The sequence below is a fragment of the Eulemur rufifrons genome, chromosome 25, assembly GCF_041146395.1.
Source record: "Eulemur rufifrons isolate Redbay chromosome 25, OSU_ERuf_1, whole genome shotgun sequence".
Lineage (NCBI taxonomy): Eukaryota > Metazoa > Chordata > Mammalia > Primates > Lemuridae > Eulemur > Eulemur rufifrons.
Window position 1 is genome coordinate 6,983,974 of NC_091007.1, and position 19,293 is coordinate 7,003,266.

Below are 19,293 nucleotides of genomic sequence, written 5' to 3' on the forward strand. Positions count from 1 at the left end.
TTAATCTTTACTGAGATGCTAGTATGGGTCAGATCTAGTACTGAGGAGTTTCTTAATCACCATCCTATTCAATACTCACATTTATCCTGCCAGGGAATATTCCATTCTAGAGACGAGAAAAATGAGACTCTGTAGGATTGGTTTGCTTAAAGTTACATGGCTAACAAACCTAGGTCTCCAAATCCAATCCAAAACTGCCCCCTGAGAAGACAGCTACTGGGGGCGGGAGAGGTGAGCAAAGGGGTTCCAGCAACTTCCCCATCACCTTCACTCTCTTCTTCCTCTATTGCTCAGCAGCCAGTGAAAAGCATTTCTTTAGACAAAAATGCTAAAGAGTTATCTGTCTGAGATCTCATCCAAACAGCTGGCTCAAATCATCATCCTAGAGGACTACCTGTTGCCCTGCCCAAATACCCAGTCCTTCCTGTTCCATCACCCTTCAGGAAGTCCCTGTGTCTTGCCCTGGCACTCGCAGCCATCCTCAGCTTGATCCTGACCCCCCCCCCAATCTGACATGAACCCTCCAAGGAGCCAAACCGGCCCTGTGTGCCTGAATGGCCTTTGTTCTCACTGTTCCCCTTCTTAGCATGCCTTCCCTCCCACTTCTGAGAATCACAGCACACACTCCAGATTCCATGCCTGCACCTCAACTACAAACGTACAGAACCAGAGCCCCTCTCCCCCTCCAGGAAGGTGCTTTCTGAGGTCCCTACGCTACCCACTTAGCAAGCACTGCCCTAAATCAAGGCCACCCACCAATGCAAACCCCAGTGACTAAATGAGATTTCCCCTACACACACCCTGTGATGACAGTTCCCACCTCCAAAATCCAGGAGCCATTACTGTCTGTACCACCCTGTTGCCAATTAATGCTACCACCTACTGTTATTTATAGCTTTATATATTCTTCCTGTCTCCTAGATTACACTCCTTTTGGGTGCAAGAATTTAGTCTTGTATTTCTTCATAGAGCATAACGCTTTCTACACAGAAGCCCTTCAACAAAACCCATACTTCCAGCTGGTGCCCTGCATCTGTGTCCATCAAGAGCCATGGGTATCAGGCCACAAGGACAAGAACCGATCAGTCCTCCCATTCTAAGCCCTCACAATGGTCCACATAATGTGGTCTCAGTGTTCAGCTCAGGCTCTGCGTAAGGGCGGGTGGACAGAGATGAATAGCCATTTCCACCTCAGTGATCATAACCACAAAAACATTTTTTCACAAGAGAAAAACAATGTTGCATATGACTAAGTGTAAACCTTCATATAGCTACTCACTGAGGACATTGCTGGTATTGAGTCATGCCACTTCCACTGTCCAGAAAAATTGATTTGTTTAACCTGAAAACAGCTCAAACATAATGCCAAAAAGTTAGCCCACAAGATGCTTACTGCAGAGAAAGCCTTGGTGAGTTGAGATGTTGAGATCTTTCTCTTTTCCTTTTTTCCTTTTTGTTTGCTTTTTAGGGGGCTTGGCTAGTTTTTATACACAGCCATAAACACGATCTGCCTCCGTTTTTCCCCACCAGATAGGAGTTCATCGTGCCACATGTCACCTAGCAACCTAAATACCACTCAACAACTACCCAGCTACCCAATTCTTCATACAGAATTTGTCTTATAAGGAATAGATAAGAGAATAAATGTTAAAACAGTGTTAATTATGTGTTTGCTCCATAATCACTTTATATAGGGTGGGAAGAGCAGGAACAGAGACTAAAAATTAAGCTTAATCATTACCTAGCAATTTAAGAAAAAAAAAATACAAATGGACCTAGAAGACACTCAGGGTCTTGCAACATTTGAGTCAACAGTCTTGTGATCCAATGACTGATATGTATCTGTATATGCAAAGCGCACCTTAAAATTCGCCTACTGAACTGTAAGTTGCACTTAAAGAGCATTTAAATAACTTTGGAAAGCCCAGAACCATCTCTGACCCTCCCTGTCATTTATCTCCATCACCCTTCCTTCCTTCAGCTCACATGCCCCTTTTCTCTTCGTGATGCCTTCTCAGACTCCCCTAAGAAAACTGCACTCCCTTCTCTGTGCGCCCAGGTCCCTGTGAAACAACCACTAATATTTAAGAAAGAACAAGGTCCAGATCTATCCCCAAAGCTTCTCAACTGTACGCACCCAGCATCCCAAAGGCATCCTCTTCTCCCTACTGTGCCACACCAATGCCCACACCAATGGCTCCTCCACCTGGAGGACCCTGGGGCCTCTTGTCCTAGACTCTTACAGTCCATTTCCCACAAAGTAGCCAGTGGGTCCCCTAGATGTCCAGCACCCAAAACAGTAACCTGGACATAGCAAATGCTTAAGAATGTCTGTGGGATGAATTAATGACTCAGTAGACCAAACAACTGTATTTGTATCTCCCAAACAGGCAAATCGACCTGTTTGAATGATAAAATATGACTAGTCTTAAGCACGTAAAATTAGTAGGGGGAAAGAAAATGTGGATCCCCTTCTCCCTATTCAGGAACCTAGGCACACTGCAGAGTCCATATTATTGTATTTCTCGTTCCTTTCAGGATTCTGTTGGTTTCCAGAGTAGATAGACAACCTGATTATTCATTTAGAACACTGAGATCATAAACTGTCACTTAAAAACAATCCTTAAAAATGCTAAATGTTTCCCCCTGGATTTCAGGGTCTGATTTAAAAAAAAAAAAAAAAAAGCTAAAGTTTAGAGGGTTTTTCCATCCTTGTCAGCTTTGCAGATAAACAGGTGCCCAATATCCACTAATTTTATTTGATTTTCAGTAAAAGAGTTCAATCAACTGTAAGGAACATCTTAGAGCTGTTAAATAAAGCCAATCTTTCATTTTTATGTCAGGTTCCTAAACATCCCACAAAATTATCTTTCCAATGTATGCTATTTTTTTCCCAATATATGCTAAAAACAATAGGGTAAAAAATTGTTGTCTTCTTAATTTCAGAGAGAATTGGAGGATGCCACCCAAAGCACCCTGTGTGCACTCAAATCAGGCTGACAAAGCCACCTACCCCAGCACCTGCGGCCCCAAAGGCCACAGGAGCCAGGTCACGCCACTATGGGGAACAAACAGCAAATACGGTACCAGAGTGAATACTCTTCCCACCACACACGACTCTATTACAAAGGAAATGTCCTCGGGTGCTTGAGAGAAACTTCGGCGTGGGCTGTTGTCAAACACTGACACAGTCGATAAAACAATTTAACAAAATGCCTTTTCACTTCTGACACATTGTAGAGGAATGCAGTTAAGTGGAGACAATATTATCACTCCAGGAAGAAAGAGGGAAAATCTGCTGCACTCGGAAATCAGGCCCTGGCTCCGCAGCCCGGCACCATATGGAAGTAGTTCCCGAGAGGTAAGAGCCGAGGTCCTTGCAGGAAAACTTTTAATTCAGTCACTACTCCGGGGCTGTGCTTTTTTAAGAAGCCCTGCACTGAAGCCTCTTAATCACCGAGATTTTCTCTGCCTACAAATGCTCGCAAGCGAGGGCAGGCGGGTGTCCCTCCCGGGCCGCGTCCCGACCCCGAGCCGGCGACTCCCCAAGGCTGCGGCCCCCACTCGCCGGCCGAGAGGAAAAGGCTCCGCGCTGCGGCCGCGGCCCCCGCAGGACACAGGGAGTGGAGAGGGAAAGAACGCAGCCACTCTCCGTCGTGCGTGGCATAATTACTCTTCTCGCACCAAAAAGTTCCCTTTCCCCAGCCATTGCCCGCGGGGCCTGGGGGCGGGGAGAGGCCTGGGGCTGGATTTCCACCGCCCGCGGCCCGGGAGAGGCGCCCGGCCAGGCTTCGCCCGCGCCCCCCGCGCCGGATCGGGCTCTGCTCCTCGTGCGGATTCCGGGGAGGCGCCCGTGGCCGGCCTGCGCCGCGCTGCCCTGCTCGCCCAGAGGCTGGAGCCCCCAGGGTGCGGCGGGAGGCGCTCCGGGGGGACGCGGGTCCCCGACGCGGGGTCCCGGCGCGGTCGCCCCGCTGCGCCCTAGCTCGCCCTGCCGGCCTGGCCCGCGCGGGGAACTTTGCCGCCCGCAGCCCGGGACGGGGGACGCCCGCGAGGCCCGGCCCGGCCGCCGCACTTTCCCTTTCCCCGCCTCCCCTCCGTCTCCCTCCTCCCCTTTCCAGGAAGCGCCATATTGATCCCGGCGCCTTCCCCCTCCTCCTTCCCCTCCTCCGCCCCCGCGTCCTCCTCCCTGCCTCCCCCCGCACCCCCGCGCCCCGCGCGCCCCTGGCCCCTCACCTTGGCTATGGCCTTCCGGTAGCGGGTCACCGCTTGCTGGATGAGGCTGAAAACTTTCATGTGGCCGTCTCCACACGGCACGACCACCCGGGTCCTCCCGAAGCACACGGTCACTTTCATGCCGCCGTCGCCGCGGGCTGGCCCGCGCCCCTCGCTGACCGCGGCCGGGGCGGCCCCGGGCCGGGGCGGCTGGACACTCGGCGCGGCGGGGCCGCTGCACGGGCGCGCGGGCGGCTAGGGGCGCGGGCAGGCGGCGGCGCCGGGGGGCCGCTCGGATCGCATGCCCGGCCCGGCCCGGCCGCCCTCGCGTCGCCCGGGGCTCGCCTCGCCTCTCCCCGCCGCGGCGCCCGCAGCCTCCGGCCACCTGTTCGGCGTCTCGGCGCGCTCAGCGGCGGCGGCGGCTGCGGCCCGGGGCTGTGTGGCGCTCGCGCTCACTCGGGGCTGCTGGGGGAGGGGACGGCGGCGAGGGGAGGAGGAGGAGGAGGAGGAGGAGCAGGGCCGGGCACACAACACCGCGCACATGCGGCAGGGGGAGGCGCGGCCCGCTCCCGGCGCGGGGCGGGGCGCGCGGCCGCGGGACCCCTCGCCCCAGCGCCCGCCCCGGCAGGCGGCCTCTGCCTCCTCCGGCCCTTTCCCCGGGCGCCGCCGCCGCGGAGGTGGGAGCCTGGAGCGCCGCCTCCCCGCGCCCGCCGACCCCCGCGCCTTGGCACCGCGCCCTGCATCCCCCCTCGCCCAGCCTGCCCGCCGCGCTGCGGGGCTGCGCTCGCCCCCGAGCCCCTCCTTGCGGACGCCCCCGCCACGCCCCCAGAGGTCTCCACGGGGCGCCCCCCGCCCTTTCTTTGTCACTTTTAATCCCCTTCCTGGGACTGGAGGGTTTCGGGTGCAGTTGCTTCTGGAGAAAGCAGTTTAAGCTTGGTGCCGCGGACTCGACGCGCGAGACGTTCCGAGAGGAGCAGTCGCCAAGTCCCCACCACCCCCGGGGAGGACAGGGGCCGGGATGTTCCAGCCCAAGTCTCTCCTGCCCGGGGGACCCTAGCCTCCCCGCGGCCCGCAGCTTGGCAGGGCTTTGCCCTGGCTCGCTCGCTCGGCTGCAAGGCAGGGCAGCGGTTGTGATGTGTTACAAGCAAAAATTAATCGTCTGCTCTGGGGAGACGTTGGGGAAGCTTTGAGGAGAGACGGCCTTTCTCCTGAGGCCACTATTTACCTTCAAGTTTCCTGTTGACCCCGGGGTGACCCACCCGCTTAAATATGTACAGCTTAAACATCGGCAATCGAGGTACATTTCTTGCTTGCAAATTCTGCAACGTAAGCAGTCCCACTGCAAACCTATGAACGATGTATTGCAAATGCCTCTGGAGAAAAGCTGCGCGAGGGGCTCGCCGCGATGCGCTGGCAATGAGCACAGGCACTTAAACCGGGGAAGCCTGCAGCGCCGGAAAAGAGTTACAGGCAGGGCAGCAGACGTTTTAAAAGAACGTGGACCAAGTCAAGGAAAGTGACTGAAGCTCATCTGTCCTAGTTATGAGCTGTGATTCTTCATTACCGTATGTCATTGTGTTTAAAGAATGACAAATGTCAGCAAAGAGTCATTGACCCAAGTCTGTCCCAGACGGTATTAAATTCATTTTTGCCAGTGGTTTCTAGATCCATCAAAGCAATGAAGCTTCTGTGAGCTGGAGCAGAACTTCAGCAGTGAAAGCTGGAAGAAGTGACCATCCAGCCATCGCGTTCCACCTCCCATTTTAGAACAAGGGAACAAGACAAAGAGGTTCATTTCCAGAATCCTGCACTTTCCAGGACCCCACACTGCCCCGGGTACAGTGCAGTTTGATATAGGAAACTCTGTGTTTCCTCTCCTCTCACAGTCAATCACCCCTCTGAGCAAATCAGTGCAGTAAGTAGGCACCATGTGTTATCATCCCTGTCTTCCTCCAGGATCTTGCCCGAGGCCACACAGAAAGCTTGAGGCAGACCCAGAAATTATAAATAGAGTCCGAGTTTCCTTCCACAGGGCCCTGGGAAAGGCTCCTCACTGCAGCATTCAACATTTCTACCCAGTAATTAAGTTAGTGACAACTATGACAACTCTAGCTGAGGTCTTCTTGTTTCTTATATTAATACTTAGATCTACAACAACAATTACGGATAATTATAGGTGGTGTTTCTGTTTCCATGCATGGGGGGAGAATATACTAGTTTAGAGTGGGGCTTTCTCAAAATAATTCCAATTGAAAGTCAAGTTTCAGGAACAGCCACAGTACATCAGACATCCCACAGATCTAGGTTAAGATCCTAATTTGACCATTTACTAGTGCCTTAGATACGGCACTCCCTCTGTCTCCAGCCTCAGTAGAGCATACAAGATCCATCTTGTAAATTATTAGTATTAGACAATGTATTAAAACAGTATACACGGCCGGGCGCGGTGGCTCACGCCTGTAATCCTAGCACTCTGGGAGGCCGAGGTGGGCGGATTGTTTGAGCTCAGGAGTTCGAGACCAGCCTGAGCAAGAGTGAGACCCCATCTCTACTAAAAATAGAAAGAAGTTATATGGACAGTTAAAAATATATATAGAAAAAATTAGCCGGGCATGGTGGTGCATGCCTGTAGTCCCAGCTACTCGGGAGGCTGAGACAGGAGGATCGCTTGAGCTCAGGAGTTTGAGGTTGCTGTGAGCTAGGCTGACGCCATGGCACTCACTCTAGCCTGGGCAACAGAGTGAGACTCTGTCTCAAAAAAAAAAAAAAAAAAAAAAAAAAAAAAAAAAAAACAGTATACACCAACACTTGGAAGTGTGTAGCATAGTAGAATCGAGTTACATAATCTAGGCAAACAGAAACAAAGTTACAAATGTAGGCAAAGGGATAACAAATGATGACAATGGACCGGGAGGGAGAGACAAGGCGGAGAGGCCCAAGGCTTGGAGAAATGACTGGACAGGTGATACAACCACTCGGTGACTGCGCCAGGTCTAAAAGGAAAACCGGGGCTCATGGCTCTTAGTCCTGTTCTCAATTCACTTTAATTCTGTTCCACACACAGTGAAGACCTCCCATGTGGAAAGCACTGGGTAAACATTATAGAATTATAAAAGTGAGTAAGAGAAGGACAATCTAGAGCTGCTGTCCCCAACATCCCTGGCCTGTTAGGAACCGGGGGTGGGGGGGAGAGGGGCACATGCAGGAGGTGTCAGGCGTCAGGCAGGGAAGCTTCATCAGTATTGACAGCCGCTCCCCATCGCTCACATCACTGCCTGAGTTCTGCCTCCTGCCAGTTCAGCAGTGACATTAGATTCTGCATTATGGTGATTTGCATAATTATTTCATTATATATTACAATGTAATAATAATAGAAATAAAGTACACAATAAATTTAATGTCCTTGAATCATCCTGAAACCACTCCCTCCCCCGCCATTCATGGTGCCAAAAAGGTTGGATCTAGAGGTTAGAATAAGATAGCTACTCCAATAACTATTATTCAAGACATTAAATATTAAATGCCAGCAAAGTGTTTATGGCAGTACCAGGGAAGGAGGTGAACCTTCATTAAGAGAGATGACATCAGAGTATATGTGGTACCATTTTATTCACATCACTTCCTTTCACTATTCAATAGTTAATAAGGGTCTGAACAGTTTTTCAGGAACATGAGCCATAGGATTAATGACAATTACATCTATGTAACTAATCAGATAAAGCCTCACAGCTTTGTTTAAATCTACCTAGTTTATCTAGATACAGTGATTGCCTTTATGTTAATAATTGATGAAAAACTAAGCCTGTGTAATTCTAGATGCCAGACCCTTTGGTGTCTTGAGTCAAATTCATAAAACTTCATGACAAGTTGTGAATATGCTTTCACTAATATACTCCTCGCCGAACATCTAACCATAAAGTTGGATTACAGCCAGACCACCTTCACGTCTGTAAAATGTTTAGCTTGACCAAATAGCTTCTGGCCTAAGGCAAGCACAAAAGCAAACCCAGTTCCAACCAGAAGCAAAATTGTCCAAGTCAAGGGTCAACTGTTGCCTAAATAGTTTATAGTGGGTTTACTTTCTTAAAATCTACACATTTTAGGTAAAAAATGATGACCCTTGTGTTACCTGTACTTCTGTTTTATAGATAATTGATTCATCTGGGTTTGAATATTCCAGGGAGTTCTGAGAATTAATTAGGGTCTGTCTGGGCTTTGGGCCTTTCTGCAAATGGGCAGGTGTGACCACACGGACTATAATTTCAACTCCATCCAGCTGCACTCGGCACACCATGAAATAAATACACACCCCATGTGTGTAGGGCTGGTATTGTATTACCCAGCCTCTCACCCTTAGAAAGTTAATGACAAAGAATAAAGAAGATATTTACAGGAGCTTTTAAAATGTGTTCATGCTTTGAAGATTATAGTTATCTCTGGGTTATTTTACATACATAGTAGTGCCTACTCATAGATCTTGGACTTGAGATAATGTTATCAATCTCGTATGCCCAGCCTCACACAAGTTCAGTCTGATAGCAGAATTGGGTCACTTATGCACCAGATGGTTATTGGCCACTATTTTATATCAAGCCCTGCATTGCACACTGGGTTTGTAAATCAAGAAGTGCCCAGGGCCAGGTGTGGTGGCTCACATCTGTAATCCCAGCACTTTGAGAGGTCGAGGCGGGAGGGTCACTTGCAGCCAGGAGTTCAAGACCAGCCTGGGCGACAGAGTGAGACCCTGTCTCTACAAAAAATAAAAATAAAAAAATTAGCTAGAAGTAGTGGTGCATGCCTGTAGTCCCAGCTACTTGAGGGGTTGATGTGGGAAGACCACTTGAGCCCAGAAGTTTGAGGTTGCAGTGAGCTATGACGGCACCACTGCACTCCAGCCGGGGTGACAGAGCAAGACCCTGTCTTTAAAAAAAAAAAGTACCCAGTCTGGTAAAGATTTCATGTGTGAACAGGCAGCTACCAAGAGTAGAGTAAGTGCTACATATTAGAGATAGCAACGGTACCCAGAGGAAGTGTTCACTCCTCCTGGGAGAGGAGGAAGTAGGCCATGTAGAGAAATGTTGTCCAAGAGAAATATAACGTGAACCACATTTGTAATTTTAAGTCTTTTAGTAGCCACAGATGAAATTAATTTTCATAACATATTTTATTGTACCCAACATATCCTTCGTATTATCATTTCAACAGTAATCAATTTCTAGAAATATTAATGAGTACGTTACAGTCCTTTTTTTCCTACTCCGTCTTCACAATCCTGTGTGTGGTTTATACTCACAGCACATCTCAGTGAGGACCAACCACATGTCCAGAGCTCGATAGCTACATGTGGCGAGTGGCCGTCGTACTGGACAGTGTAGCTCGGAGGATGGGATGCCGTCAGTGAGCAGCCACATGCGCTGCGGAGGACCAGACTCACAAGTGGATTGAGCTCTTTGAGGACAAGGACGCTGTATTATTCACAGCACGTCCCCAGAAGCTGTCACAAGGTCGGACTCAGTAAGTCTTTGAGGACTGGATGAGGAAGCGAATGCACGAGTGAAGGAATTTGCAGGGGTGGAGGGAGAGATGGCTCCTGACATAGACACGCATTGGATGACAGTATAGCTGTGTTTAGGATAAAACGCAAAGGTGGTGGGGGGCGAACAGGAACTGTCCTTAGGCTCAGTAGAGCTCCCTGGTTTTTGAGCAACATTAAACACAAGTCTAAAAACAGCGAGTTTTCTAATGAAGCCTGAGATCATGAGAATTGCATGGGTAAAAGTAATGGTCAATAAAGGAACAAAGAGAAAAAGAAAAAAAAAAAAAAAAAAAAAAACAAGAAAAGAGTGAGAGTAATGGTTCCCCAAGCTGGTCTCGAGCTCCTGGGCTCAAGAGATCCCCTGCCTCAGATTCCCAAGTAGCTGAGACTACACGCCCAGCTTGTATTAACTTTTAACCCTGACCATGCATGTCCAAGTCCTCACCCAATTAAACAGAGTCCCCTCCAAAATATTCCAGGGTGACCCTCAACCAGTCCACCAGCTACAGTCACCAAAGTGTCCACTGCATTGTCATTCTTCTGTTCCAGTTCCCAGAAACAACTGGAAGGTGTGTCAGCACTGCCCTGCTGAGAGAGCCCATCTTGCAAAAAAGCTGGAGTCCACACTGAGATCACCACTCCTAGAAGCCCCCGTGTCGCCCAACCTGAGTGCCAGAAAAGACCCAGGTTCCTTGCAGAGAAAAGCACCTGTGATTGCTGTGAGCCACCACCCAGAGCCCAGGTGTCCATTCGAGAATCTCCCTCCTTCCCAGGCCCCAAAGCTGAAGAACAAGGGAGCTTGGTGGTGGCGTTCATGAAGGGTGGCCAAGTAAAGCAATCTAAGCCACTCGCTTTCAGGTGGTGCCGCTTGACCTGAGAGGTGCTTCCACGTGATGCTTTATAAATGCCAGGTTTTGTTTTTTTTTTTCAGCCTAATCTTTGAAAGCAAAGTTCAGAGTCAAGGTCACTGGCGAGGCTTAGTGTGCTGGCCCTCTGCGTTGCTGTGGGGAGCCAGATGTGCAGGTAAGGAGACAGCTGCCATTTGGGGGGTTTCAGCATTGAAACCAGGATTCTCCACTGGGCAGAAGGCCACCCCGCCTTCTCTCCGCGGTGGGCATGGTTCTGCCAGGGACATAAAGCGCTGAAAGTCTGATGGCGTTATTGTTTTTCACTCTAGAAAACTTTGAGAACGTGGAGTGGCAATGGGAACAGATCAGGGAAACGAGTTGAAGCATTTAAGCACACACTTAACATTTGACGATTAAAAGAAAAGAATAAAGGGAACTCACATAAAGTCTCCCACCGATGCTTGGATAAATCTCAGCTCGAAAGGACTTCTGGTAAAGGGTATGAATCAGCTTTTAAAGACTGTTTAACAGATGTGGCGAAGCAGTTTTATTCAGCAAAGAGAAAAAGAGGAAAACATGCATTGAGGTTGATAATTGGAACATTATACTTTTTTTTGCGTGACCCTGTCAAGATTAAATGGCTAAAATTCCCAAATCCTGAAATGATCAGGAAGAGTAAAAGAAATGCTTTAATTGGAGTCACCATGGTGAAATTAGATTAGGTCTGGGGCCCATGGACCTAGGTAGGACCTATGCCTAGCTCTACCCCAGCCCATCTGAAGCAGAAAAATCCTCTTGCCCATAAGTAAGAGTGCTCCAGAGCTGGACCTGCTGATGTGAGAGGATGTGAGTGACCCTGAGGCTATTTCCCATGAAGCCCAGGACCCCGGGCCCCCGACAGTCTGTGTACTATTGATAATTCGGGTGTGCCAGACCAGAGCACATCCAACCCTGCCAATCCTCTGTACCTGATTTTAAATGGCTGACTCATCCTTCCCTCCTCTGTCATGCTACTCCATTAAGCTAGGAGTTCAATTTCAAACGCTCTCTCTGCTGCTTTGGAATTTCATCTGCACCATGTCTAAGTAGGAGCTACACACTTGTTTCACCTGGGGAGGTTAACGCAGGGGAACCTGATACAGGGGGGTCTCCAATCCTGGATCCAGAACTCACAGAAGCTAGAAATCTCTGTGCTGGCCAAACAGGAACAAGAGATCTCCCTGCTCTCGTCCAGTGGGGTTGCCTTGTGAGCCTGGCCATGTCTTTTCTCTGCACACAGTCCTGCAATGCTCTCTCCATCCCACTCAGAGGCAAAACCAAAGTCCTTACGAGGATTTACAAAGGCCCACGTGATCCACGCTCCACCCGCAAACCTTTCCTACCACTCTCCCTGGTTCACTCCACCCCAGGAGTCCTGATCTCCCTGTTGATCCTTAAACAAGCCAGCAGGCTCTGGCCTCAGGGCCTTTGCATGTGCCATTCCTGCAGCCGGGAATGCTCTCCCTCCCGGATCTGCTTGGCTTTCCTTCTCATTTTATGTACGCTCTGTGAGAACAGGCACCTCTTCTATTTTGTTCACCGTTATGTCTTCAGTGTCTATGATAGCACACTGCTGCAAGCTGCCCTCCAGCCTGGCCTGGCCGCCATGCTTCCTCCCAAGTCCCCCAGAAACTTTCTCAGGGGCCTAAAGCTGCCCAGAGCCAGAAACGAGTGGGGACCTGTAGGTTGTGGCCCTGACACGAGCTCATCCTTCCCAGGGACCTGGATCCTGGTGCCTCAGCCACCTCCCAGCACCCCTTTCCACTTCTGCACAACCCAAACAACTTTTTCATTTGCCCCAAAGGAGTCCTTGGAGATCTTTGAGTCTTTTGCAAAAAAATTCACTTGTTCATTCAACTTTTATTGGGCAATTAGTATTTTGCCAAGCACTCTGTAAACAATGGTGATAAAGAGATAAGACACAGTCTCTGCCCTCAAGGATGTCCTCTTGTTGGGGGAAGGGGCTGGCGGTGGATCTAAGTAGGTCATTATAATACAATGTGCTGTTTACCCCGGGAACACAAAAGCTAGAAACCTCTATGCTCAGAGGTGGTCAGATAGAGCTTCCAGAAAAGGGTAATTTTTAAAATGGGTGATTGGCAACCAGCCACTTAGGAAATTACAGGTCTGAACGGATGGAGGGAGGGTGGCGATGGAAATGGATTATAAACAGATCTGTGAGTTCCCCTAAGAAGGAATCAAAATGACTTTAAAGTGACCAGATATGGGAATAAAATGAGAAGGAGAAATCAAAGATAACTCGAGTTTGAGGCTGTGTTACTGGAAAAATGTTACGGCCATTGACAGGTATGGAAATCGGCAGGAATATCAATGTGAAAGTGGGGGGAAAAGGTGTTAAACACATGAAGATTCCAATGTTTAGAGGGGAAAGTGGAATATATCAATAGCTCAGAAGAGTACTGTTAATGCAGGCTATACTCATATGGCCTTCCTTATGCCCCATCCACGAGGGTACCATGTACAGTCCATTGGGAATGGGCTGGGGGAATATTTCCTGACAACTAAATCTCCTTGCAGAGCAGCTCTCTGTGTTGTGAAATAGAAAGAATACAAGATGAAAAGCCAGAAGACCTGAATTGAAGTCTTCTCTCCGCTGGCTGTGTTGTTGGCCAAGTTAAGTAACCAACAATTATGACACTCTGTCTCTACATCTGTACAATGTGAATAATTCAAGTGCATAACTCTGGGCTTGCTGTAACAACCAGATGAGATCATTAAAATCAAAATGTTTTGTAAAATGTAATGCATCCTACAAATATTAGCGAGGAAGATGGCTATTTCATTTTCCAGCTTGCTCTCTTGCATGTCTTTGAAACACCAAAGGTGATAATTTTTGTTTTCAGTAAAATTTTTCTTTCTTTTTTGAGACAGGGTCTTGTGCTATCTCCCAGGCTACAGCACAGTGTCATCATCATAGCTCACTGCAGCCTCAAACTCCTGGCCTTGAGCTATCCTCCTTCCTCAGCCTCCTGAGTAGCTGAGACTACAGGGGTGTGCCACCAGGTCCAGCTAATTTTTATATTTTCATAGACACTGGGGTCTCACTACTGCTCAGGCTGGTCTTGAACTCCTGGCCCCAACCAATCCTCCTGCCTCAGCCTCCCAAAGTGCTAGGATTACAGGCATGGATGGGCATGTTTATCATCATGGTTTTTCTGATTACAAAAGTTACCATGCTCTGTTTACAGAATTTGAACATAATGGAAATAGATAAGAGAAAAAGTGAACGCCGCCCACGTCCCTCCCCCCAGAGATATCCAGAGTTTGGTGCTTCCCTTTTCTGGACATCTTTCCTCATTTATGAACCTAGTCTTTCCATGAAGCACAACAAAGGATTGGAATGGAAACTCCACTTTGTTTTTGTTTCCCTCTGCCCCTTTAAAATGTATTCGGTGGGGAATTTTTCCCTTGCCACTGGCTAGGAACTGGACAGGCCCCTCAATCTTCTTGCTCAGGAGACTGTCCTGCAACCACAAAACACAGTGTCAAGTCAGAAATTAGGTCCAAGAATTTATTCATCAATTCAGCCATCGTTCAAAAGACAGACTTTTCCTTTGCTGAAGGTGGTGGGGTCTGGTCTTCCTTCTCCTGTCCCCTCTTCCCCATTTGCTCACTTGGCAAAGTCAAGGGGACAGAGAAGTAAGGGAAGGAATAGACTGAGACCTCTTCGCTTGGCTGCTGGCTGGCGTTCACTGGGCTGACACATGCTTAGAGCCAACACCTCCTCTCCACCGGCTTTCTGAGGCATCTTGGAGGACCCCTCCGGCCTGGCTGATGCCTCTTCTTCAGTTGGCTAAAGCCTGCTCCAGCCCTCGGGTCTCTGAGGACCTGTGCCTCACTCAGACTGTCGCCACTGATGGAGGCCCCTGGCCCTCCATGGCACTCCTTTTGGACTTAAAGTAGCTGCAGTCTGGCTCTTCCCCAGGACCTCTGAGAACCAGTCATGCATTGTTTATCCATGAACATGGTCATCCATGGGAGTGTAGCTACTTCTCAATTCAGCCCTCTACTCTCTCTCTGCCCCAAGACAAGACTTTAGCTTCCTCAGGTGTCAACCAGGGGCCAATAGGGTCCCCCAACCTCAAGGAACACGAACCAAGCTCTATAAGTGTCTGTAGCAGCCCATCCTCTCTGGACTTCAGACGAAGGACTCAGCATCCTTTGCTCCTCACCCTGGGTAGCAGAACTCTTCGACTAAATTTCCTCACAAAGCCCTTTATCTCCACTTTCTTACCTTCTCAAAGTGGGTAAGAGGATGTCAGTATTTACTTTGAAGATTCCTCCAAGGTGGCCTGTGTCACACTCCATTTAATGTCTGATACCATCCCTTGATGAAACTGTTGAAACTTAAATTTTAACAGCCAATTCCATGTGCCAATATATATGTAAAGATATGTTTTAACAAAATGTTATCATAGGATGAATACAGTTTTGCAATTTATTATTTTTTTTTTTTCACTTAACATATCTTGGACATCTTTTCATGTCGGTACAAACAGATCCATGTAATTAATGCAGATTGTTATAATTAGCCCAGAGAGCATATAAGCTACAAATGTCAAGGAATAGTGCTGTGGTTTAAGACTGGCCCTGGAACAGAATGGTCATCTGACCTAGTTTTTGGCCTTGGCAGCAGCAATGGGGAGATGGTGGCTACAGGCCTGGACTGGGCGGCAGTGATGGGCGGGTGGGTGGGGGAAGTGGTGGGTGGCAGGTGGAGTGGAGGGAGACGGGAGGTAGCATGGCAGCATTCTCTGGAGGGCTGTGGTTAGAGTAGTTGCTCCACAGAGCTGCACCCTGGTCCCCCGATGCACTGAGAATGTAAGTCATGGGGTGAGGAGTAAAGGCGCAATCCTCCTACCTTTGCCCAGGTCCTAGATCCATTTATCTCATCATTGTTTCATGCATCTTGAAAAAGCACTTTTATTCTTTAGACCCTTCCAATTTTCCTTTCTTTTCCCCTCAATGCTTGGGATTGGGGGTAAGAGGAGGTAAGTAGGACATGTTAGTAATTGGGGTTAGAGTTAAAGGAGGAGGGAGGGTTATTTGGGTTATTTAAAGGAAATATGGACCAAGAAGAGACCTCAATGGGTTGGCATGGAACAGGAAGCAAGAGTGAATGATTTTTCTCTAAATCATCCTGATTCTTTCCTCCTCTGCCTCTGCGCCACCACTCCAAATAGAGGTGAGCAAAAGTTATTATCTTAGCCCCGAAAGGACACACCTTCGGGAAGCAAAAATTAAAAAAAATAAAACAGGCCACTAACAAAGCACCATTCGAGACCATTGTCACATCATTTCCCTGCATCATGGTCACGTCTTTATCCCCGTGCAGCATGCCGATGTCTTCATCACTCATTAACTATCAGATTGTGAGAGGTTGTAAACATCCAGTGCAAATTGGCACCCAGTGATATCGCAATTTCACAAAATAGGTGGGTTTTCATGGAAACGGTGTTGGAGCGCTGCTCTGGTCAAAGGCAGAGCTGTTGACCACCGGCGGATCTGTCAGCCTCAGACTGTTTAAAATTGAAGAGAAAAATCTGCAAGTGTGATGCAAGATAGGTGCTTCAAAGCAGAAGGATTTGAACATCAAAGGCTTCAGAAAGGCCCTTGGGAAAACGGATCAAGCTAGGGGATATTTTTACAAAAACAATTCTTTTTATGATCAGACTATAAAATCCACCATGAAGCAAAATCCACCATGAAGCAAAACTATATTATACAGTTGTGTCAGAAAAGTCTATCCCCTCTCTAAATAAATAATTCATGCATTCTTAGTTTATTCTAAGACTGAGTCCATATTTGTAAATAGGGTAGCAATGAAATCTTCTTAAAAATAAACTTAAAGAGTGTTAAAGTTTTTCACATTTTTTAGTTTTGTTTTTCCTGATAAATTCCAATCAAACATGGAAAAAATTAATGAATATGAAATTTTGCTTCCCGTTGGAAATAGATTCCAGGAAAGTGGCTTTTTAGCCTCAGATAATGAGGCATCTTCTAGGGCACACATGCACGAAGAACAGCATATGTTTTTAAGGTTAGTGATCGATCACGCCCCAGGTTGATGTTAAAAATGGAAGGAAGGTGTTTTCCATCAACGGTCCAAGCCAATAAAGTTCTTATTCCCTGGAGCCCTTCATGACCTAGATAAGAGGAAACTCAGTAAGAGTCTTAGCTTTCCACAAACATTTCCCACCAACCAGGGAGGCAGTTATACTACCGAGCATCTTGTCTGCATACCAAGCTCCTAGAGAATTATAAAGAAAATAAAAAAGTAGTAAAACCCCCAGTTCTTATTGTCAAACCGATTGCAATACAAACACACAGTTATTTACGAACTCCCAATAAAGAGCCTTTAGAAAATATAAATAACCTTAAACACAGCTTGCTAGAACTTGTCCTGAACAGATCATATTTATTCCCATAGGACTTTTTGTTTTCAGGCAATGGTTGGTATGTGAAAATAGTGCTTGCATGAACAATGGTAACTATTTTAGTTGTGGGAGAAAAAAAATTAATAATTTCAAATGGAGGGGGAAATGAAGCGGCTTCTGAACAGAACAGTGTGACAGATTCCTAGTATCTTGGCAGCCATCAGATACAATGAAGCCAAGGTGTTCTCTGGAAGGGTGCTGTGGGAACAGGGTGGAGAGGCATTGGGTTGGGGGCTTGCCAAACCTAAGTCTGAGCCTTATTGGGCAATCGAAGCACTTTGGCATCAAACCATGTGGATAGATCTGTTACCTATTAATCACAAGAACATTTCAACTCTCTAAGCCTCAACTTTCTCATTTGTAAAACTTTGTAAAAATACTAATTTTTTTCCATCCAGGTGTTGTTCAAGTGATAAAGTAATTAACGAGGTAGAGACTTACAGAAAATGCTTAGTATTAATAAAAAGGGTTAGTATCTTGCCATTGCCATTATCACTGCAATTAATAATATTTATTCTATAGTTTAGAACTAAGGAGTGACCTTGATTTTTTCCAAATGAAATCTTAGCAACCCTCTGTTGACAATAGCGCATCTCCTCTTGTCTCAAGAATTTTAGTCCTCAAATTTTTCATCAGTATTTCCCCATTAGTACGTAAACAAGTTCCAGAATCTTTTTTTTTTTTTTTACAGACAGGGACTTGCTCTGTCGCCCAGGCTGGAGTGCATACCTCACTGCAGCCTCAAATTCCTAGGCTCAAATGATCCTCCTGCCTCAGCCTCCTGAGTAGCTGGGACTACAGGTGCACGCCACCATGCCCGACTAATTTTTAAATTTTTTGTAGAGATGGGATCTCGCTATGTTGTCCAGGCTGGTCTCAAATTCCTGGCCTTAAGCAATCCTCCCACATCTGCCTCCCAAACTGCTGGAATTATAGATGTGAGCCACTGCTCCTGGCCCCTGAATCTTGTATCTTTGTTTGTTTTTTTTTTTTTTTCACATCAGACAGGTAATGTGCTGACTTCCTAACAAGGTTTGAAGGAGGCACATCTCACGCATGCACGTGAAAATGCAATCATCACACTTATGAACTACGAAAGGATCTGCATCTCATATCTTGAACATCAAAGGCAACAGCAAAAAAAAAAAACAAAAGACCAAACGCCTTCCTTTGTCTCTTCCTGGAGAAAGTGCTCCCATTTCTCTACTACTGTCTAGAGCAAGACTTTGTGAAAGGCTTACCTGGTGCCGCTATCCTCTCTCTCACCTCTCATTTTCTCACAAACCTTCTCAAATCATGCTCCTATCTCCACAGTTCCATTGACATTCCTCTTGTCAAGTTCACATATAACTCCCTCGTTTCCAAACCCAGTGGTCACGGCTCTGCTGTCTGCTTCCTTGGCCCTTTAGTAATACGTTACACTATTCCTCCCTCTTGAAGCATTTCTTCTCCTGGCACCCATAATAATCCTCTCTGATCATTCTCCTACCCTCCTGGCTACCCCTTTACCATGACCCTGGCTGCAAGTCTCAATCCTGAAGCATCACTAAATTCTGGAGCACCACATGGATGGAACAGCTCTGTTACCTTCTCATCTCTCTTGGCTGCCTAGATAATCCCACCCAGTCTCGTGGGCTTAAACAGCACCTATGCCTTTGTCTCTGCTAGAGAGGCAGGTGGGTGGGTGGCTAGAGGGAGGGGCAGAGTTACCCAGCCACCACCTCCCCTCTGATTCCCAGGCTCCTCTTTCTATCTGCACACAAGACATGGACTCCTGGATGCAGAAAAGGCATTTGAAATCTAACATGCCTAAAGCAAAGCTGGCATGCCCCAGCCCCCCACCTCCCCCTGGCTTCTGAATCTCAGTAAACAGCACCTCCATTCGCCATTCCTGGCAGTTGCTATAAACCTCAAAATCACCAAGTCCTCCCCTCCTGCTGCCCTCATGGTTTACAGACTCCGTTTGTGAAACTTACCCTGAATCTGCCCAGTTCCCTCCAGATTCTTTGCAAACACTCCCATCTTCATTTTCATCAGATCGGGCCACTCCTCTAGTTAGAACCCTTGGATGACTTTCAACACCTCTTAGAATAAAAGCCTCCCTGGGAGGCCGAGGCAGGGGGATGGCTCGAGGTCAGGAATTCGAGACCGGCCTGAGCAAAAGTGAGATCCCGTCTCTACTAAAAATAGAAAGAAATGA

General features: G+C 47.7%; 1 protein-coding gene and 1 non-coding gene across 17 annotated transcripts in view; both read right to left on the bottom strand.

Annotated features, from left to right (window-relative positions):
• PARD3 (par-3 family cell polarity regulator) overlaps positions 1 to 4,653 on the bottom strand; it is a 565,900-nt gene extending 561,247 nt beyond the window's left edge. For 11 of the 16 annotated variants that reach the window (XM_069458878.1, XM_069458879.1, XM_069458877.1 and 8 more), the window contains exon 1: positions 4,234 to 4,653. In XM_069458878.1, coding sequence (XP_069314979.1) covers positions 4,234 to 4,353 — 120 coding nt within the window. In that variant the 5' untranslated portion in view covers positions 4,354 to 4,653. The remainder of the gene's footprint in view (positions 1 to 4,233) is intronic. The other 5 variants (XM_069458868.1, XM_069458873.1, XM_069458872.1 and 2 more) reach the window with 1 other exon arrangement.
• A 13,438-nt stretch (positions 4,654 to 18,091) lies between these two features.
• Positions 18,092 to 18,195, bottom strand: LOC138375449 (small nucleolar RNA U13). Its single transcript, XR_011231518.1, has one exon. It is a non-coding gene; the product is annotated as a small nucleolar RNA U13 (small nucleolar RNA).
• Positions 18,196 to 19,293: the final 1,098 nt, after the last annotated feature.